This window comes from Monomorium pharaonis, chromosome 4 (genome assembly GCF_013373865.1).
Source record: "Monomorium pharaonis isolate MP-MQ-018 chromosome 4, ASM1337386v2, whole genome shotgun sequence".
Taxonomy (NCBI): domain Eukaryota; kingdom Metazoa; phylum Arthropoda; class Insecta; order Hymenoptera; family Formicidae; genus Monomorium; species Monomorium pharaonis.
Genome location: NC_050470.1, coordinates 30252901 through 30275060, shown reverse-complemented (window position 1 = coordinate 30275060; position 22160 = coordinate 30252901). Strand labels below are relative to the sequence as shown.

General features: G+C 33.5%; 3 protein-coding genes across 6 annotated transcripts in view; 1 reads left to right on the top strand and 2 right to left on the bottom strand.

The window, feature by feature from the left end:
• Positions 1–2070: 2070 nt before the first annotated feature.
• Positions 2071–6719, bottom strand: LOC105829179 (endoplasmic reticulum resident protein 44). Of its 3 annotated transcripts, none has more exons than XM_012667854.3 (7): positions 6506–6719; positions 5641–5722; positions 4919–5074; positions 4514–4814; positions 4307–4354; positions 3562–3857; positions 2071–3449 (listed from the first exon to the last, which is right to left on the bottom strand). In XM_012667854.3, the coding sequence occupies exons 1-7, from the start codon at positions 6560–6562 to the stop codon at positions 3103–3105; spliced, it is 1287 nt and encodes a 428-aa protein (XP_012523308.1). In that variant the 5' UTR covers positions 6563–6719; the 3' UTR covers positions 2071–3102. The 3 variants fall into 3 exon arrangements, with proteins under 3 accessions (XP_012523308.1, XP_036142361.1, XP_012523315.1); XM_036286468.1 differs by lacking the exon at positions 6506–6719 and adding an exon at positions 6214–6490; XM_012667861.3 differs by lacking the exon at positions 4307–4354.
• A 910-nt stretch (positions 6720–7629) lies between these two features.
• Positions 7630–10741, bottom strand: LOC105829171 (partner of Y14 and mago). The gene is made up of 3 exons (XM_012667845.3): positions 10424–10741; positions 9963–10056; positions 7630–9171 (listed from the first exon to the last, which is right to left on the bottom strand). Exons 1-3 carry the CDS (start codon positions 10452–10454, stop codon positions 8661–8663), a joined length of 636 nt encoding a protein of 211 aa, XP_012523299.1. The 5' UTR covers positions 10455–10741; the 3' UTR covers positions 7630–8660.
• Positions 10742–12316: 1575 nt separating this feature from the next.
• Positions 12317–22160, top strand: part of LOC105829405 — a 35168-nt gene continuing 25324 nt past the window's right edge. Inside the window, exons 1-5 of one of the 2 annotated variants that reach the window (XM_036286442.1) lie at positions 12317–12693; positions 12759–13048; positions 16361–17367; positions 19058–19157; positions 19264–19420. In XM_036286442.1, the coding sequence (XP_036142335.1) occupies positions 17127–17367; positions 19058–19157; positions 19264–19420 (498 nt within the window). In that variant the 5' untranslated portion in view covers positions 12317–12693; positions 12759–13048; positions 16361–17126. The remainder of the gene's footprint in view (positions 12694–12758; positions 13049–16360; positions 17368–19057; positions 19158–19263; positions 19421–22160) is intronic. The other variant, XM_036286441.1, reaches the window with a different exon arrangement.

The following is a 22160-nucleotide window of genomic DNA, read 5'->3' as shown; positions in this document are numbered from 1 at the left end:
TTCAAATAAATATTAATTACTGGCCAATTAATACTGTCCAGTATTACCTTTCTATAAGAGACTTATGGAAGTTTGTGTCTCTATTAAAGTTTAAGTAATTAAGACATTGATAATATAGTATTAATTTTATTAGCCCGATATTTCGTAGACATGTATGTACATACATCTAAAACTCAATAATATTTGTTTTTTATTTAAAATTGTAATTTTAATATTATTATTCAAATTTGATTATCCACAGAGATAATAACTGTACAGAAAAAATGATAAGTATGTAGCAATATTTATGATATAGCCTTTGATAACGAGTTTAACAGTTATTTTTATCGTTATTTTTTATAGTTTAAATTTTCTATTTATGACATATTTGTAATATATATAATTCAGCCTTCAGTTATCAACCAGTTATTTGATGTAGAGTTATTATAAGCAGAGAAGATTTTATCCATCAGCGCCTCTATGTACACAAAATGTACACATTGAACTATATATTATGTAGTCAAATATCTATGAATCCCGTAGGTAATGTGCATGACTTTTTGGGTCTCTTCTATGCTATGTCCACGTTTATTTGATTCTGTTTTATGCTATACCCGTAAATTTTACAATTATATGCATTCATATTTTAAATCTGCTTTATGCAAATATGCATAATCGTGTTCTATAAATGTGCAATACCATATATACACCGTACCTGCGCACAATGAATTTCTGAATACGCGAGACACGCATGGAGTCAACAGAACATCTGACCGGCGCTGGAATGGCGTCCGTGACTGCTAGCAGGTAGACTCGGCGGTACTCGGCGTTGCTAAGCGACCGACTTGTTGACTCGCCGCGCCTGCGTCGCTGCCGCCATGTTGCTCCGTTGCTCCGCGCAGCAGTTACGTACGCCACTCCAGCGCGGGTCAGACGCTCTGTCGACTTCGTGCGTGTTCAGAATTGAATTGTGCGGTGTTGTGTTGAGAGTGCCGTTGAGCTAGCAAACGACACGCGAGCCATGTGAGATCGTACGTACAGAGATAGTATTCATGTGTAAAGTGCGACATCGTGCGTTTGCCTTCGGTTTCGAGTGAAGTGTTCGCGTGCGCGTTCGAGCAAAGTGTTTGCTCGAAAAGGATACGTTCGGTAGAATATCGCGAGTGCCAATTAAGTGAAGTAACGTCCTACTAGTCGTCGTGCGAACATACGAAATACAAAATTTTCGAAACGAATTTGTCTCCGTTCGTTATATCTCGGCGCGTAATTTTCATTCAAACGGTTTTCTCACCGCTTTCCTCGGCCTGCGTTTCCACGAAGTTACGTGACGTGACGCCACTTTCATGCCATGTTGATTTTCGCCGCCAATCAGACGAGTCGTCCTTTTCACGTATTTTTTCAAATGTAACGGTCGCGCCAAGTGAAATTCTCGCGCGCGGTTTACGTTTTATTTGTGTGTGATATATTATCCGTAATATCGGGAGTGCCGAATAAAGTATCGAGCAATCGTTATTAATGTGCGTTCGAGAATAGCAGGTGATGATGTCAGCAAAACCGGAAAAGAAATGTAGCAGTAGCAGCAGGAGCAGTGACAGCAATCGGTGAGTGAATTTTTATCAAATCAATTAATTGAATTTATATCATGTATATGTGGTATTGCACATTTATAGAACACGATTATACACATTTTCATAAAACAGATTTAAAATATGAATGCATATAATTGTAAAATTTACGGGTATAGCATGAAACAAACATAACCAAATAAACGTGGACATAGCATAGAAGAGATCCAAAAAGTCATGCACATTATCTGCGGGATTCATAGATATTTGACTACATAATTTAATGTGCACATGTTGTGCACATAGAGACGCTCATGGATGAAAACACCTAAAACGACGCGATGACCGCTCTCAGGTTCCTCTCTGTTATAAGACTCTCCGAAATTAAAAAAAAAGCTATTTGTTAAATTTAATGCTATGTTGCTTTGTGCTTACTGAGACATTAAATAATATAATAATTGAAATAAATAAATGGTGCGTACGTAACGCGCTTTTAATATCTAGTGAATAAATAAAACACAATATGTATGACTTAAAAATTATTTATTAACAGGCAAAACAATATCATCGATCATACAAATAATGCATTCTATGACTATCTTACGAGGGCACGCTGAGATTTCACTTGCTCGAACATTTGCAGTCATGCAATAGACAAAATACTCGCTCTCTTATTCCCCCCCCCCCTCTCTCTCTCTCTCACTCTCATTCTTTTTCTCTTTTCCTCTCATACATTTTTCATTCAGAAACGGTTATTCCATATGCAGCCAATAATATACGCATACATACACATAAGATATTATATTCTCGAACACATTTACGCTTCGGATTCTCGATGAATGTATTCATGTAGAAATATTATTAAATATTGCGCTAAAAGAGTTTTGTAGCAAACGTAACAGATGGAATATATTTATATACGAAAGTAGAAATTATTTAAATCAACTCTCATTATATATGAAGGATATTTCGAGTTTATATCGAAATTGTAAAATACAACAATAACGATATTAAGCAGCACGATCGTTTTACAATGTATATAAAAAAATTGATACGTAATTATTGATACAAGTGCAAAGTTTTAGAGGCAATATAAAAAATGTTCTTAGCAACTTACTTTAAGAACATCAGACATATCTTGTCAAAAGAAAAAAACCTTCGGTTCATTACCGTTTGTTTATTCGACAATAGATCGCACAAACGTATGAGATTTGTTTATAAAAAATAAATTGCTATATATATATTTTATGCTCGTATTTTTATTTCTATGGATGTGAAAATGATGTATAATTAACAAATAATCTCTATTGACATTTTTAAAATTAAATAACAATAAGTAAATTAAGACATCAATCTCATTCTGTATACGAAGAGTATACAGAGAGAGAATTAAATCTGGAGAAGGAAAAACGGATTTGTCGAAGTCTTAGAAAATTCACGTTATAAACGTATTACGAAAATAATATGCATGTTAGAAAGTCCTCTCCATGCAATTCACTTCTTTTCAGTATACTGCATATAAATTAATTACGAAAATCCCACTGCGCACTCAATCTCATTACAGTTCATCCTTAACTATTGTATACCTATTTTTGCTTGGTGCTAATTTTTTAAACGCAGACTCCGGCGGAGTTGTGGGCGTTTTCACCTGTTTCCCAGTAACCGGTATTTCATTGCTGGTGATGTCAGGACCATAGTGAAACTCGCGATGGAGTTTACCGGAATACAAGTCCTGTAGAAAAGCTTTAAGTTTTCCTTCCACAAAAATGTCATTAAAATCCTTAAATAGATACATGTGTCTAAAGCTATCTATTGCAATCAGTGGCAAGTCCGCTGCGGTTTTTCCTAAATGATGCAGTGGATGCGCAAATTTCAGGCCGTCGGCAGTTAAAAAATTGATGTTTTCTAAAAAAAAAAAAAAAATCAAAAATTAGTACAGCTTGAAGTTTTATGAAAGTATTCTTTCATTCATTCAATAATTCATAATAAATAAAAATAGAAGTAAAAGTAAAATTACGTTTTTCACTTAATAACGTTTTAGTTACGATATATTTGTACTGCTTAACGCTTTGTAAATCATCAGGAGCATGAAATAATATAAGGAATGGTAAGCCTTCCTCTGTTAATTCTTCAGCATTTTCAAATGTTATTTCTCTCACAAATGGCACGCATTTCTCTTGCGCCCATACATTTAATTCATCATAAACTGATAAGCTTCCTTTGTAAGTTTCGTCATTTTCAACAGACAGGGCTTTATCTGATCGGAAGGCAATAATAGGCTCTCCTGGAGGATGCATTGCTTTACTTGCATTCCTACACATATTATTTCAAAATATATTTAAACTATAAATTTCTATTTAAAAATAAATATGTATTAATTCATTAGAGAGTCATTAATATTGAAAATACTTGAACAAATAATACAAATACAGATACAAAAAATTTGAAAAAAATAGAACAAATTTAATTATTCTTATATTATTTAATCTGCATAATAAATAAGACATTTTATTGCATCAATAAAAATGCTTAAAATTAAAGTAAAAAATGAACAGATATTATTATACCAGTATGTAGCATTGTACTGGTACAGGAAATTATAAAAAGTTTGTATCTGATATATTTTAATGTAAATAATATAAAAATGATATAATAAAATTGTATTATATAGAAAATAAAGATACAAAAATGATAAATTAATAATTTTATAGATACTCAGTGTATAAAAAAGCCCATGAGCTTATATATACCACTTTACTTACAGCAAATGTAAATGCTGTCCAATTTCGCAGTTTTGATTCGAGCATGTGCTTATATTAAACGAAATATTAGAATTATTATAAAATATGGATTATATACAGTTTATGTTAATAATAGGAATCTTTGCATTTATTTTTTTGCAAATATTTGCATCGTAGAAAGAAATTTGTGTGATAATTTTATAATATCAAAATTAAAAAGTATCTTACCCAAAACCAACATAGAATTGGCAATCATCCTTCAAATTGGTGGCAACTTTTCTGAACAATTCATATTCTGGTACATCTTTTCTTTCAAAATATCCTATAATCATGCGTTTTTTATCGTCAAGTTGTTCAAGTTCCCTCAAATCAAAAAACTCTTTAATAGGATCTTCCAATTGTTTTCTGATAAATTCTTGGAATGCTTCTACTGATCGCTGTCCCCTGTATTCTCTCTTAGTTGGTTGTCCATTTCTTATTACTTTCAATGTTGGATATTTGGTTATATGAAACCTAGATGCCACAGATGCTGAAAAAAAATTGCGAGTTCAATCAATAAATATATGTAATATAATATAATTAACATATCTATAATTGTGTTCAATACACACGCGCGCGCGCGCGCGTACTCACTTTCGCGATCACAATCCACTTTGGCCATTACTACTTTTCCAGACTGTGGAAACTCTTCTCTAATCTTATCTGCAGCTTCATCAAATATTGGAGCTAATAGGTTACTAAAGCGACACCATTGTGCGTAAAAGTTGATGAACACCAGTTCATTCTCAGCTGTAAAAAAATACCTAATTTTAAAAAAATACCTAATATTAAAGAAAGATAAATATATTCTTGATTATGTCTACTAGCATTAATCCTCTTAGTGTTGAATACCTCAGTGTCAATAAACATAATGTAAAGAGTATTTAAATAATCCATCCATCTTGAAACATAATCTTGAAATTGTATAAATTTCAAGATTATGAATTATTTAAATACTCTTTACATTATATTTATTCAAATCTTTTTCATATAGATAATAAAACTATGTAAATTAATAATAATAATTATTAAACTCTTAATAGAGTCGATTCAACAGGCAATTTTTATTAGGAACTTCAAATAAACATCACAAATATAAATTAGATAATATAATACAGAAAAAAGTAATTAAGTTATAAGATTAGCTAATATATCTCTGACTTTAGTGTTCATAAAATAGAAATCTGTAATATTAAACTCTGCTTGACATACTTTAGTTTTCATTTATGTTTATTCTTAAGGCCATGTGTTTACAAGTCTAAAGCATTGAAAAGATTAATATTTGTTGCTTGTTATGTACGTATATGACATTTTACCTAATGTTGCATCGATATTCTTATTTGTGAGTGAAAGAGCACCTTCCTTCACTTCCTCTGCTATACTGTTGGACAAATGTACCTAGAAATATATAATATTAATTATATATTGCATGTTCTGCTTTATTAGAATTTAATTTACATTAGGATTTACATTTTATAATATTTAATTGTACGTAATTATACATGATTTTTTGCAGTTATATATTTTATATTCTAGAAATGCTCTAATGTTACTCAGAACATACAATTTAGTTTATCGTTATATGGTCTCTATACTAAATCATAAATCTTTTAGGTTTGCAACAATATAGATAAACATTAGTTCCAGTTTAATTTACTTTTTATTTTTTCATAATTTTTAGAACTTGAAGAAGATAGAAAGCAAGTTAAATCGAAATTACAGTTAAGCTACATTGATGCAAACAGCCTTATTTTGAGATCATCAATACAGATTACAATTTGATAGAATTTACAGGGATAGTCACATCGATAAAAACACTAATAGCATCTGAAAAAAATAACGTTTGAATAACGCATAAAAGTATATGCAGAGATCGCCTAAATCCGTACATTCATACGAGATGTACTTTTCTTCAATTAGCCTTCTGGTCCTTGCTTTTTTCTTCTTTCTTCCCAAATGCAAGGTTATTATGATAGGATGGTATAGGTTATGCCGCATAAATATGACGCGATAGAAACGGCCTGTTGACTCGCGAGGCGTTTAGATAAATAACAATTGGGAGTTAAACGATGAATGGAAACTTGTAAGCCGTACGCGGCTTCCGTCAATAGAAACGGAGCACTGTTAACATTGACATCGTAACGTGAAATGACGTGGCAATGTGACTCCGCGATTACTTACCAGCAGACACGCGAACGTAAGTACTTTGAAGCAAAATATATCACAGCGGGCCAGCATTTTGCGATCTCGCGACGACTAACTCGACGGTGTGACAAATTTTTGAAACACCATCAGTGAACGGCCGCCTGTGTGTCAATTGTTACGAGCTAGCGGCACAGCGGCATATCGTTGAATCGAGCGTGATTTGTGAAGCATCTCGGTATCTTCTCGAGACATCGATTATCGTCGCATCGGCCGCGCATTTACTGGTGGTTTGACTAGTTTTTCGAAATTCCAATAGATGGCACTTTACGACCGTACATTAATTTTTGTAGCGCTCTTTTCATTTCGCTTCTCGACTTTTGGAATAATTTTGTCATCTACAGACAATAGATTAAAAATTTTTAATCAATCCTTTATTTAACATGTCCGACTGAAAGAGGAATACAGCGACTGATAGGGTTTCTGTCTAACCAGTAGCATAGTGACGCTAGGCAGAAAAAGAAATTGACCCACACCACGTCTCTTTTGTCTTTCTGTCGGACACTTTTCAAGGCTTTTTTACAAGGATCGCAGAATTTATACTTTACACTTTACATCGATGGACATAACATTTAAAAACATTGCCCACCATCTTGGAACTGTTATTTTGTATTGCAATTTTTGAAGTTATAAAAGTAAGTTTAGCGATCTTAAAAACCTATACATAATAAATTTTATACAGATTGTTTTATTTTTAAAAAATTTGATCCGTTGAATTGCCTTCGCCACTTTGGCTTTTAACAATTTGATTTCAAATTTGAATAGTACACTATGAAAACTCTATACTTCTGTAACTCTCTGTAAATTTAATCAAAAACAGATTGATGACATCCGAAATAAAAGGCCTGCTACATTTAGATTAGTTTGTTTTCAATAGATTAACAAAGATTCAAACATCAATGCAAAGTGTTTTTGTATAGCAACATTTTATCAATATCTAAAACTTATATTTATACTTAATAATTAATTATTATTTCGAAATCAAAGAATGCTCTGGTTTAATTGTGAAAAATAATTCAAATAATGTGTTAATGAATGCAGTTAAATTGATAAGTTTTTTCGTATCTACATATTTCATATAGAAATCAATTACACATATCAAATAAATTTACAATAATTAATTACAATGTTTTATTGATATAATAAAATTGCTATTAACAAAAGCTTATGTGATAATAATTTGGAAATAATAGAGAACATTTATCTTTCTCATAAAAGCATGACAATGTTTTTACTTTTATGATTTTGAATTTATTCGCTATAAATATTATAAATCAATAGTTTATCTTATCACATTAAATGCATAATAATTCTCATTAAAACACACTCTCACAGATGTCTATATATATTTCTTAGATCATTCTGATCGTTAATATAAATCCATCTAAAATTGGTTTTTATTTTACCCTTTTAATCGATTTAAAAGGGTGAAATTATGACGTGCAGAAGATAATTCATTAACGAAAACTTCGTTCGTCTTTATTAAAATTTTTACGTAAGTTCTCTTATATACATATATGTTTATATAGATGCATGTATAAGTTTTTTGATCAAGTATCAGAAATCGTCGACGATTAGTTGGCTATTTTCCAACAAGGTACACAAACACAGTGTAACACAGTGTCTAACATAAAGTATTTCGACTGTGGCACAGTGCTACACTGATACAGAAGTTACATTGGTCGACACGATAAAAAGATGTATGAGCATGTAAAATATATCAGTGTTACCAAGAAATTTTATACCATGTGATATTAATGTGATAATAATTTTAATAACATTTTCCTAATACTTATTAGCATTAATATTATTATTGTTTTGTTAAGTCTAGAGTTCTGATCGTTCCAACAAGAACGTTACACAGCGATACAGTGTAATGCTCAGTGTCCTAGCTGAAAAATAGCTAGTATCATCGCCATACATATAAATGTATGCATCAATATTATCAATCTATACATGTTAAATAAAAAATGATTAATGTGAGATGCGATATTAAAACTGCAATATAATGGTTGAGAGGAACGAAGATTGGCTTTGCTGTATAATAGGATCGTTACCGGTTCAAGTTTTATAATCGCACCATTTTCTGGTACTGCCAAATAAAATTTGTGTAAAAGTTTTAATCAGATATGATCTATAAAGCAGCCTCTAATCTTTTTATCTCCTTAGAAATCTCCATTTTCCGCGCGACTTTGTCGAGTATTTCCTTATCAGGATTTTTCAGAGCACCAGTTTTGATCTTATCTTCTAACACTTCTATTTCCCTAATTTTTTTGCGAAGATTCTTTAATCTCTTCTGCGGATCGGTTGTCGTTTTCTGCGCGGTGTTTGAATTGTCTTTAGTTACATTGTTTGTCGTGATCTGTTTCGTAGTGGACAGTGACTTGTTGGTGTGAGTTGGAATTTCTTTATGAAATTCGGGCTCTGAGATCGTAATTTTGGACAATCCTTCTACAACAGGTTCTACGACTTTGGATTTGTTCTTCTTTTTCTTCTTCTTGGATCCTTCTTGAGTTTTCGCTTGCATACCGGGTATCATTTTATTCTTCGCCTCCAGTTTGGCTTTGTGTTCTGCTATAAATTCTGGACTGGCACCCACAGGATACAAAGGCTTCTTTACTAATTGCTTTCCTTTACTTTCGTATCTGGGAAAAAATAAAACAATAGAAAATGTAAAACAAAATCAAGAAATAATATTAAAAATGTATTGATTATACAATCTAAAAAAAATATTAAGAACAATATTTTTGAAACTTTAGCTTATGCTTGGATTTTATTAGATAATTATTAGTTTTACTGTGTGAATTTAAATTAACAAAATATTTTTGTTAACTATTTATAAATTTTACATACTATTTATGCATATTCTTTTCTTAAAATATTTGTTAAAAATATTTCAGACATGACTGTACACACATGGGCAAGAATGTTTAGCCCATATAAAGTTAGCTGCATTCCAATTTCTTTATAGAATACGTTACATGCACTATAGAAACCCTAGAACACAGTTAATTTTGTAGGCTAAGCATTCCAGTTCACGTGTGTACAATTAGATCGCAATGTTTCAATATGTCATTGCGTTTTGTCATATGACAACATATTTCAATGCTTATCTACTCCTAGAACTTTACAACAGTTTAGTTTTAATTAATCTTTGTACTTTTTTTCTTAGCTTTTTCTTTTAAATAATATGTTTCAACTTCTTATTTTTTTAGTGATTTAGTTTGAGATTATACAGTTTCTTTGTAAATTTTTAAAGAAACGCAGCCATAGTAACAAATAATTACAGAACTTCTTAAAAAGGTTTGTAAACCATTTTAAAAGCAAATATATATATTTATATATCTAAAATTTATCTCCTAAATAATTTGTCAATTTTTTCATTTACAGCCAATACAACCTTAAAATATTAAAGAGTGTATCAACGATTACTTACAATGGAACTTCTTCCTGAGGAATATATCCATCTTTCACACGCCGTTGCTTGCGCCACGTGCCATCGGGTCGTTGGCTTGCTGGGATAAACGTACCTGAAATAATAACCACGCCGTTTCAATTATAGTATCAGACCATATCTACGCAGAATGTTAATGTAAGTATTTATAATCGCAAGAACGTTTCAAGTGTTGTATTAAATAAAAAAAGTAATGCATTATAATTAACACAAATGCGAAAGTTCTAACGTGGTGATCAGTCCAAGGATTATTTCACAGTGCTCGGGACACGTGAAAATTCTTCGCAGTTGACCGGTCTAACTATAGCGCATGGGAAAAGGCACAATCTATTATTATACGAAACCGATCGTTTTACACTTGTTTACATGTCCGAGGTTAGAGCCGGTGTAAAGCGCGGGCGCGAGTACGCTCGTGCGGAATGCAGCGGGCAATTGACCCTTACCCGTTTCATCCTTGATGTAAGTTGATGCCATCGCAATTGCCTCGCGTGTTGTGAAAAATATAAATAAATGTTAAAAAGTCCTCGACTATCCGCGTGCCATCCTGCGTGCGCGATCTCCTGTATCGTACGAAGCGGAGCATCTGGCAGCTCCGATGGCGTGCGAGTTTCAGCATCGATCTTACGCATTGCGCCGATAGATGTCACCAGTAGTCCGATTCCGAGTCGCGATCCCTGCACACGAGTTTGCGCATGGATCCTGGACGAGAGCCGACTCTCAATTTTCCGAGTCCTAGATTTGAACCCGACGCTCGCTTCGTCTGATAATGAGCAGGGTTGAGTAGTAACTAGTTAAAAAGTAAATAATTTTTAATGTAGTTATTTCCTAAGTTAAAAATTTACCTGTGCAAAACAAAAAAAAATTACAAAAAAATACATTTCTGCATAAAAACAATATTTTATTTTATACAAACTTAATTTAGAAATACAATATTAAATATATTTGTCAATATTATAATTGTGTTAGTAATTTAAATTAAACAAATTATATAGTATAAAGAATGCTTCTCAAAATAAATTTCTATTAAATAATAACTTACAAAATTAACTTGAGTTAATTCAATCTTAACGTTAACTTTAACTCTTCATTTAGTTATAGACATATATTAACTTACTCGACTCTGATAATGAAAGATTGGTCTTTTCTCACAGGGAGCTTGAAGAAAGTCATATTCACGAGGCTTCGGAATTTGTATAAAGATTATAATACGATCTTAAAGAAAACATTTTCATATCTCATAACATTTTTAAAGATTTTTCGTATTTTAAATTAATAAAGATTTCTTTTAAAGAATATCTTAAATTTCTTTGAGTCTTATAATTTTGTCGGAAAATGTAAAATAAGAAATCTTAGAATTCAAATCACTTTGTGTGAGTTTTGTTTTAGGATTTTTTATTATGGTTCATATTCAGAACGTGTTTGTAAAGCTGTAGCGCTCTTTTTTATCATTCTATCCTTGTTTTAAAATAGAATGATAAAAAAGTGCGCTAACATCTTTAAAAAAGCTGTAACATCTTTACAAGTGTTTTAATACAAGCTTATATTTTTTAAAATAAAAATACAAGCTTATGTATTTTAAACGTGAGTCCGGATCTGCATGAGTCTGATGTGCCTTAAAATAAGAGTAATATTTTATTATACAACTGACATCGGGAATATTTTCTAGAAATCGAGCGTCCATACGCTTCTTGTTCGTTAGTCGATAAGATGGGATTAATCTTCTTCTTGATGAGTTTAAACAAAAGGCTCTATTTTCTTATATTTTGGCATAACTTAAAAATTATATGGTATATTATATGCTTTCTATACAAGCAAAATTTAAATTAAAATAATTTTAATATACCTTTAATAAAATGTTTTATGCAAAAATAATGTATGAAAAAAAAACGTAATTTTTAAAGATTGTGTTATAAAATAGTATTCCCGATTTATTTATAATATTTAAAAAATACAAGTGTGTGAAACATAAGATATTAGTATAATAAATTATTTGTTAATAGTTCTTTTTCTCACAAAAATACACATTTACATGTATTTTACAAATATATTTGCTTTTATATAATTACGTATCAAATAATGTCTTATGACGTTAAAAGTTTATTTTGAATAATATCAATATTAATTTAATATTAATACACATTAACAACACTAATTATTTTAAGTAATAGTAACTAAAAATAATAATTAAACAATCTAAATGAGAGATATTGCTTTCAAAAAAATAAAAGAAAATTAAATTCGACTTTTAAATTATAGAGAAGTTACAGGAAATTTATTTAGCATACAATTTCGTGATTTTAGAATTTTTATAGGGCACTTGGAATAAGGGTCGAGGAAACAGAGACATATACCGTATCCCAACGTCGAGTCGAGGAGTCGCGAGTAAGCGGTCCCGAGGGCTACCCCTTGATCTAGCTGGGCTGCTTCCGGGGATGTTGCGCGCGCGCACCGGGGGTTGCGCTCCGCTTTCATCTCGCAGTTTCGCAGCCTCCCTTTCACGATCCGTGTCAAGTCTACCGCGGCTCGATCGGAGGTGTGTGTGCAGTTCCCTGTGCCTCGTTGTCTCCGGGTGCACTGAGACGTCCGGCCTGATACGATCGTGGTCCTGGACCTTGATTCCTTACGAATCCGTGGCCGTCTCTCGTTCCGTCCCCGGATTCGTGCACGATCCGAATGCATTGCTCTGTGTTCCGGAAAATGGAAACCGCAATTGGTACGTAGCCGCATAAACGAATCCCCATCGTATCTTTGTGCGATAATCGAATGTTCCGATTGCAGAAAGGTAGATTCTAATCGCATCCGGTTTCCCGGATGCATACGTTTCTCATACTTGTTCCGCAATCTCTCTAAAGGTCACTAGATGTTACATGAAAAAAAAAATGGAACCGTGCAGCGCGTATCGTTCAATAGATATAAGTTCAAAGGCTCGTTACTTTCTAAGGTCACACACGGGAGCAATGCAGCGAATAAATTTAAAAAGTCTTCAGATGACGCTGTCTTGGCCTTATGTAATCATCGTTAAGCAGCGATTGATTCTAAGTAAAAGAGTTCATGGCGGTCAATTTAATGTAAATATATTTTGCTGCATGTAAATATATGCATGTAAATGTGTTTTCCATAAATTTACATGTGATTTTGTTTTAGTTATATATGTCGAAATATATAAATGTAGGCTGAGGAAAACTAATTTGAGAAACATACAAAATTAAATTCTATAAAATTTTTAAAAATCATATTATTTGAGTATTTAAATAGCGATATGAGCGTGCGATTAAAATACGCACATTGAAATAGATTAAAATAAATACATAGCACTTTTAATAAAATGTTTGGTGGATATTAAAACTGTTAATTATATACGGAGGATATATGATCATAAATTAAAGGATTAAAATTAATTCGCAAATCTGAATAAAAAAGTTATTTTTTAAATTATATTTAATATTAAGTTTTAATAACTAAAGCAAAATTAAAATTTTGTGTGAACAATAAAGATAATTATTTTTTAAAAATGTATAAAAAAGCGTATATTTTAAAAGAAATTATATAATATAGGAAACAACACTAAAATAATAACTTTGGAGTAATAATAGAATAGACACTGCCTAAAAAATGACTTGAGTTTCTATTAATATCGCATTCTATTTCACGCCATTTATTTTTAAGAATAAGACAGAAATAAAGTAAGAAACATATAAATATACAAAATCAATTTTTCACATAACAATTTATGAAAACTTACAATGTTTATATCTTATACAAATTATTATTGCTTTGAAAAATTAGCCAATGTATAGGAAATTACATAATTAATTTATAGAAATTATAAATTACAAGTATTTTGTATGATTTGAATTCTAAATTGAAAAGGCGAGCAAAAGTATAATTTAAAAAAAGAAAGAAAACATTGAAACTATACTCGTATGAAAATAGAATAATATAATATTTATAAATATTATGCAATTTTGTGGTGAAGATTTAATTAAGGCATATGTATAGAAAGAGAGAGAGAGAGAGAGGGAGAGAGAGAGACAGAGGGGGGGGATTGGAGAAAAAAGTAATAAATCAAATCTTGATTTATTTTTCGTTTATTTTATCTTTTAACTTTTTGTCTTACATTTTTTGTCCATTGTTACGCTCGCCATCTAGATAAAAATTGTAACATCTGATCGAGTTGGAATAAAGATTGCATAATAGTACACGGCTAACGAATGAAAAATGTACATGTGAGCTGTAAAGTTGTTCAATTTTCAACTAGCCGAGATAATTATACCAAGCAATTTGAATTCCAAAGTAAATGTTTTAATGACACGATCGCCTGCGGATGCGCCTCACAGCCGAGTTAAAAACAGGAGAATCTAGAAGAGAGCTGCCGTGACGCGGGGAACAACTTCACCCAAACTGCGGTCCTGGACCTTGCAACCTCCTTCTCCTCCTCGTCCCTTTCCCATTCCCCCTTTTTCATCGGGCATTGCACCGATGCAGGCGAAACGTATGAGAAACGACCGGCTCGCCAGAAGATGGGATCGTCATCCGCGAAAGGAGAAGCTAACTTATGATCCGACTATTCGCCTGCACTGCACACCGGTTCCACCCATCTCTAGGACGCAATCTGTCGCGAAATAGAGCCTCGGAAAACTTACGTAATTACTGTGACTTCCTCTGCGGTCTTCTAGATATTTCCTTCCGTACTGAAAAATTTCCGCGAACAATAGACTTGAGCTAAACATCGAACGAGACTAGATACGAAAATAGCGAAAGAATATAGGCATTTAGATTATTTATCCCGGAATGCCCGAAATTTCTTAGTAAAATATATTTTCTTATAGAAAATTTTTATTTTTTTATACGTTTGTATTATAGAATTTGTTTACAATATATTCTTATTATTTACTTAACTTTGCGCTAATACGCTTTAAAGATATTGAGAATAATTAATTATAAAAGCATAATATATAACATTTAACATTATTTTTGCTAAAAGTTTGACAATGTTAATATTTGAGTATTCCATCGGTCAAAATTGTGTTCTTGTAATTAGCATGTTTACGTAAAACATTTACGCTGAACTTTCCATTCAGGCCGTTTGATATTTTGCATATAAAGAGACACATTACTTTAAAACACTTCATAATATCATTAATTCATACATGCAATTAACATACATAGAACAATTATCATATTGTATACCGGTGGTACGCGTGGCTTGAATAGAAAATGGTGCACATTAAGTAACCATGTATAACATAAAACATTCCGCTAAAAATTTGGCAATATTAATATCGGACATCTTATCGAAATTGTGTCGAAATATTGATTGCTTGGTCAACATTGTTTACGCGTGTGCTTATATTACGGTTTTATAATAAAATAATCATGTGCGATAGTTCACAGCGTTCATTCCGAGTGGAAGCAGAGATAGCGCAGAAATGACTATTATTCGCAACAACCGAATATTAGCCTAATAATGCTTTTAATACTCATTACAATTAATTAACGCCATAAATTGGCCAATTTCTCTAAGGGTAAGGTTCTTTTAGGTTGTCCGAGGGGTGCACGAGCGTCTTTTGATTCTTACCTTATCGCCGTAGTCCCGAATAAGATAATCTGCTTCGGGCAAGCGCGCTTAACGCCGGATTGAACTTTATCCCCGCATACCTTGCCCTCGTTGTATAGAATGCTGCCGGCGCGCTCTGCCACCGGTGTGCACTTTGCGAGAGAGGCGAGGTCCGTCAAACAGGCCACGTGCATATATTGCTCGCAGCACGCAGCGGCATTATGCGCGCTACATAGCGTATCAAGTACATCGAATATCCATCGCCCCGTCGTCGCCTGGATGGTTTTCGCGGTGTGTCGCTTGCGTATGTATCGACTGGCATAATCGCGGACTTACAGCCTACATAAGGCGCTTACAGTACTGCAGAATCTTAAAGCGCCTATTTTCTTCCCTATATACAAGACTCTCCGAAATTTCTCGTAAACTTCGATGATGGCCTCTTTAGATTGTTCGTGCTCGATCTCTCGCATTCTCGTACAGAGTCTCTCTGTCTCTCTCTCTCTCTCTCTTTCTCTCTTTAGTAAGAGATTATTACCTCTTAACTTTATAGTTGCCAAAATGTTAAAGGTGGTTAAACTTCAAGCTAGAGTTCTGTATAGTAAAGAGGTGACTTAAAATTAATTAAACGTTCTACTACGTTCGGAACTTTTGAAACTTGTTATGATCACCGATTCTTAAGGCTCTAATTCATTTATCGATTGTATGGTATCTAGAGCAGAGAAATTATGTATACCATTTTGCGTTTAAAAAATTAAATAAAAATACGTTACAAATATTACAATTCTTAGATAATATTTCTAATTAGAAACAAACTTTGTTGCAGTGATGCATCCAGACTTGTCAGAAAAAGAAGAATAAATTTTACGATAAACGGCCATGCGAATAGTGAAAAGACAAACGATAAGGACGAGAAAAAGAGGATCGAGTAAATGCAGATGAAGAAGATTATTCCGTAATTTTTTCCCCAATGTGATTTGTAAGCTACTATTTTTCAACGTATTATTTGCCAGCTGAAGCAAAATAAGTGGCAGAGGATACGTTTGGCGATGTAGGAAGGAAAGAGTTGGGACAGATTTATCTCTTTATCGCCATGTTTTTACCATGGTATTTGATATCGATTTTTAAGGCAAAGGTGATAGAACACGATTTCATACCGCATTAATAGTTTAAGGCTCACAGATGAAATGACGTACGTGGACAATTGTATGTATGTATTACGTACAATTAAACACATGAAAATGTAAGGCTTCTACATGTTTCTCATACATTGATCCTATCGGTGAGCATTTTCTACGTATCTTTCGCGGCGATTATTACCAGCGTAAACGAGAAAAGGGAATCAAATTAAATGCGACAGATTGATTTAGAATTGGATTAGTCGTGACAGTAAAATGTAAAAAAGAGGCAGAGGGAGAGAGAAAGAGACAGAGAGAGAGAGAGAGAAAAAAGAAAAAACGATCATGGAAATGAAAGACCGAAAGCACGCGTAACATAAACCACCCGGTTAACTTCGCCTTCTCATCTTCCCGAGCGACGCGGATTCATTTGAGCTGTCGGTGATCTCCTGGTGATGCATCTGACTGAGCGGGATGACGGAAACGACGATGGCATCCAATCGTACAACGTACGACGAAACGACGGCAGGAAAACTGAATCTCACGTCGGTGACATTCCTACCTTCCAACGTGGTCGCGGCCGCGTTTAACGCCGAGACGACTAATCCGTCCGCAGCGATGACGGGCGACCCCGCGGCCGTTACTACCATCAAGCCGCACCTTCGCGTTCACAACGTGACGGAGTATCTCGTCGAGCAGGACGAGCTCGATCACAGTAAGTAGCACGATGCGTCCGCGAAGGAAGCTATAAAGCGCACGATAACGAAGGATAGCGAAGTGGCGTCGCCACTTCACTGTCCAAATTTTAATTAATTATGCATTCGAAAGGTCGAGACGTGGGATTCTCCACGAAGTTGTCTTGACCGTATTTCAAAGTTGGTTGCTTTTTTCAATCACACGGGAATTGTCTAGCGGGACTGAGAAAGTTTAGAAAAACTTTGTTTTCAGATAAATTTATAAAGGACGCTGAGTAAAATTGACCGATTTTAGTTCTCGAACTGGCCAGATAAAAGCCATGTGTAATTTTTGTAGTTTTTGAACTGCTGAATCTGATTCTCAAAAAATTATAAAGTTTGTTGGAAAAAAGTATTAAAATCAATATCAGTAAAAAAACTATTAAATATCCACTATCATAAATTATTATTGTTGAGCATTACAAATGTATTAGTCGTTTTCCTACTAGTAAAACATGATAATGCTTTAACAGTTCATATTCTGTATAAAGAAATCAAAACATTTCAACTCCAATGGACATTATTGTAAATTTTGACTGCAGCATAGAGAACATTGCTGTTCAGTACGTTTTTAAGTAAGCCTTTCTCCCAATATATTTTGTATTCTATTGTAGCATTTTATTAATTGTAAGATTCGCACAAAAATACTTATAAGCATTAAGACTTGAATACTGTCTGTACTCTAGGAAAAATTTTGACCGGTTTTTTTTGTAGTTAAGCAATTCAATATTTTGATTAGTGCCACTTAAATAAAAATTATCTTTGCATAACTGGATATCGACGAAACTATTTGAGTGATATAACTGAGAAATCTTTGAAATATATAGAATAACTAATTACAATTTTTAATTACACAGGGTTAATTTGAAAAAAAAGAACTTAGGGTTACGAGCTATCTAAATAATTTGATTACTTAATCGTGGACTCCGGGGAAGTCACGGGTTATAACTTTTCTTTCTCAGAATACATTTATTAATTCGCGTCGTTCACATATCGATCGATTTTGACTTAATATTGTTTATTTTACTGTTCTATTTATAGTTTTATATTTCCATTAACATATACGAGAATATCCGTTTTTATAATAGCTTCTTACATATTTAATAGCTTCATAAGCTGATTTTAATACCCGATAAATTAAAATATTTTAAAGGTCAGATTCAATTTAGAAACTTAAAAAAACGTATTGTTTTTTCTTGCCACTCTGGAGGCAAAAATTGGTCGATTTTATCATCTATTGCAGTCGATCTGTAGAAAACATTTAATTTAAAAAAAAGCGATAATAATTAATAAACAAAATAAAATTATTTTTGTTTTATACAGTTTACTTATTTGTTAACATCCTAACTTAACCGTTTACAAATAATCGAAACAGATTTTTAACTTATTCGATAGAATTATTCATGTAAAGAAATCTTTCTCTTATCTCCATTATTTTATTTTTTTTTTTTATTCAGTTGTGCTTCGAAAAGGATTACGAAAAGAAACCAAGACATTCGTGTGTAGAACTGTGAACGTCGTTGTGAGATAATCGTCGATTTATGTGCATCCATTTCCGTCGATACACTGTACGCGCACAAGCTTTGACAGGATACGAAGGGATCAGCTAGTAAAAGATTCAAGTTATTATTGTACTTTCGCTTTAAGAATTTTATGATTATTGTATTTCAGGTATCCTTGCCAACTTTTCAGACATACAGACCGTTTTGCTTGCATGCATATCGACATTATTACCGCTGATCATCGCCTTGGGAATCGCCTTCGGCTGCAGGTATGCTAATTTCGCTTATTGCGAAAGCGATACGCCATCCGTGCGGTGGCCGATTATTTTTTTGACACGCACAGCCAACAATAAGCTTTTCTAATATGCGTATCAGGCACGTGTGGCGAAAGTATCGGAACGACGGCGGGAACGGTTTACCTTGGTACAAGAACGTCTGCAACCGCGACAATGCAGTCGAGTCGCAAAATCATCATCCGCATTCCGGAAATGTTCCCGTTGAGGCCGCCACGAGGGTCCTCTCCGCACAAGACGTGAGTTAACGACTTTTTAACAACCTTACAAATGCATAAGAAAGATTGCCCAGGCGCGAGAAAGATTTTTTTGATGAATAGAATATCTCGAGAGCCTGTCCCTCCATTTTTTTAGTCAAACGAGAATCAGGATGTGGAATTTCATAGAATCAAAAGTATAAATTTTCTTTCATTCTTCATGAATCAAGTGTATTTGCATCGAGAATGTGTAGACCACGTTGTAATAGAAAAAAGACTTACTTCGAGCAATGATAAAACCATTTGCGCGGAAACCTCTTTGTTAATTGGGGCAAGATTTTTCGTAAGTCGCGAGAAGATAAACGCGGGTAGTTGAAGAGGAGATATTCTACGGGAAAAGTGCCACGGCTAGCTACGACGTGCGATACGTTATGAACTTTAATCGGAATCGATTTGCCAGCCCGTTTGATCCTCATATGCATGCTCGATTAGCTTACATAACACGGTAACCACGCAAATACCATCGGCCTTGGTTTAAATCTTGATGCTGTGCCGTAATAGGATATGCGGCAAACATTTACGGAACTTGCCCCAGATTGCACAATGGGGACGTAAGGATGTTCTACACGCGGCTACGTACTTTGCACGTAGTGTACAATTGTCACGGCTGCTGCGGGAAACCGAAGTCGTGCTTCCTACCCGGGGACCGATCGCACACACGCAGAGCGGACATTATAGCGACTGAGGAACCAAAATCTATGGTTACGGATGTACCGTTATAATGCTTTGCATTTAATAGCGCTGCATCGCCGCGCCATTCGTCTCGCTTGACCCTTTCGTCGGCGGATTCCTTCCGGCTAAAAGCCTCCTCGTAAAATATCGTCACGCGTACACGTTCGTCAATTCTCGTATAATTGACTGGATTACCGCTAAATTCGGATGATCGAGATTTCGTCATATTTTATAACACGCTGCGTGTTAATTGAGTTTTAAGGAAAACTGATATTGAAACAAGAAGATATTTCACATAAACAACTTTATAGAAATCTATTAGTTTTACAAATAAATTTAAGATCGAAATATCTTATTCCGCGTATTATTATCGAACAAGTGTAGATTAAATTTTGCCTATTTAAAATTGAAGAGATAATTGACAAGAAATGAAAAGGTTTATTTTTTGTTTAAGCGAATTTTGATACATAATATTTTTATATTAATTGTTATATATATGTACGTATATATTTTTTAAAGATGTATAACATCATTATTAAATTTGAGATTTTATTTCTAGATTTAGTTACGATTATGTTTTAAATTCCGATAACCATATCGGTATCCAGTTTATGAAGCTGCAAAATATATTTAATAATTGAAGAGCACCAAGATCCGCTTTGATCACAAAATGATATTCTTTTAATTCTTGTGTTATTGATCTTTAACTTATTATTGTATAGAGTAACTGACTCACCTTTTTGATTCATATTCTTTGATTATTAGAAAATTTTAATCGTGAGAGAATTAAGCCTCAGTTCTTTATATAATGTCAAGTTATTTCCCACTTCCTTGAACATTTTAATTTTAATATAGTTAAAAATATCCTCATGTTTATTAAAGACTTTGAAAGTATTTTATAATCATTTATTACATTATTTTAAACCTTAATAAAATACTCATTACGATGGTTTATCATTAGATATTTCGCATTGAGACATGCAAAATATTTCGAAATTCCGGTTTATTAATTTCCATCGAAAATAATTAGATCCTGTATAATCATGATCCTGTGAATTAGAAATATGCAATCAAGAAGAAGATGAATCGATTTAAATTAAAGATGCTAACGGTAGCTGGAGACTCGTGACATTTGATCAAGTTGTTTAATAAATCATTCTCCCGAGATTCTCCAATTTCTCTAATCGTGACAACTCCAGTTCCAACTTGCATTTTCTGTCGCATTTGCAACAGTCCTTCGCAAGCTAACCGACAGAGTTACAACGGGTCGTGCGTTCATGCATTGTGCACGTGGCCAATAAATTCGCGTTTGCTGAGCCTATACGTAGAGGAATCCATTAACTTCGCCTACCAATTGACGACGCACGCGGTGCATATTGTTCGAGCTGCGCGTTATATGCCGCGGGTGAACGTGCAACACTCTCGCGTGTAGGCGAGCACTGTATATCGCAAACGCATAACGTATATACGCGCGTGTACGTGTACACCACGCACACATTATTGTTTCACGTATATGCGTATGACTCAGCCAAAAATACCGTACGTCTGCTTGGCTCGGAGGACGGTGGGATTGACTCGATTTTAATTTCGCGCGTATGCGATCGCGATAACGGCGTTCAGCTGAATTTTTCGTTTCTGCCGACGTGTGTTTATCATAAATTGTTTTCGTTCTATTCTCTCGTTTCGTCGAACCTGTCGGTCGGTACAGCAACAAGCGTGGCGTGCGGATGCAAATACCGGCGCGCGCGCGAAGGTCATGAAAAGTGCATATCGTTATCTTCGTATATTACGCTTGGTACGTTATTAACTTGAACGAGACATGTGTGATATAAGTTTATATAAATAATTTATTACGTAAATATCTCTTATCACCGCTTATATAAATGTGAAACTTGAAACCGATATCGAATTTAAAAAAGAGATAGAAATAGAAAAAAAGAAAGATGCTTGTATCAATGTTCCTTCTTTCCAAATATAGCTAAGCTTGAAAATATCATTGATCTTTTTGATTTCAAGTGTTTATCTTATTCGCTATAAACTATCTATTCTT

Excerpts from the sequence above, each read along its gene's own strand:
- LOC105829179 (XM_012667854.3), bottom strand. The coding sequence starts at position 6,562 with ATGCTGGCCCGCTGTGATATATTTTGCTTCAAAGTACTTACGTTCGCG. Across the intron at positions 5,723-6,505 it reads TTACGTTCGCGTGTCTGCTG|GTACATTTGTCCAACAGTAT; the intron begins GTAAGTAATCGC and ends ATATATTTCTAG. Across the intron at positions 3,450-3,561 it reads AACGTTATTAAGTGAAAAAC|AAAACATCAATTTTTTAACT; the intron begins GTAATTTTACTT and ends TTTTTTTTTTAG.
- LOC105829171 (XM_012667845.3), bottom strand. The coding sequence starts at position 10,454 with ATGGCATCAACTTACATCAAGGATGAAACGG. Across the intron at positions 10,057-10,423 it reads TTACATCAAGGATGAAACGG|GTACGTTTATCCCAGCAAGC; the intron begins GTAAGGGTCAAT and ends TTATTATTTCAG. Across the intron at positions 9,172-9,962 it reads CCTCAGGAAGAAGTTCCATT|ATACGAAAGTAAAGGAAAGC; the intron begins GTAAGTAATCGT and ends ATTTTTTCCCAG.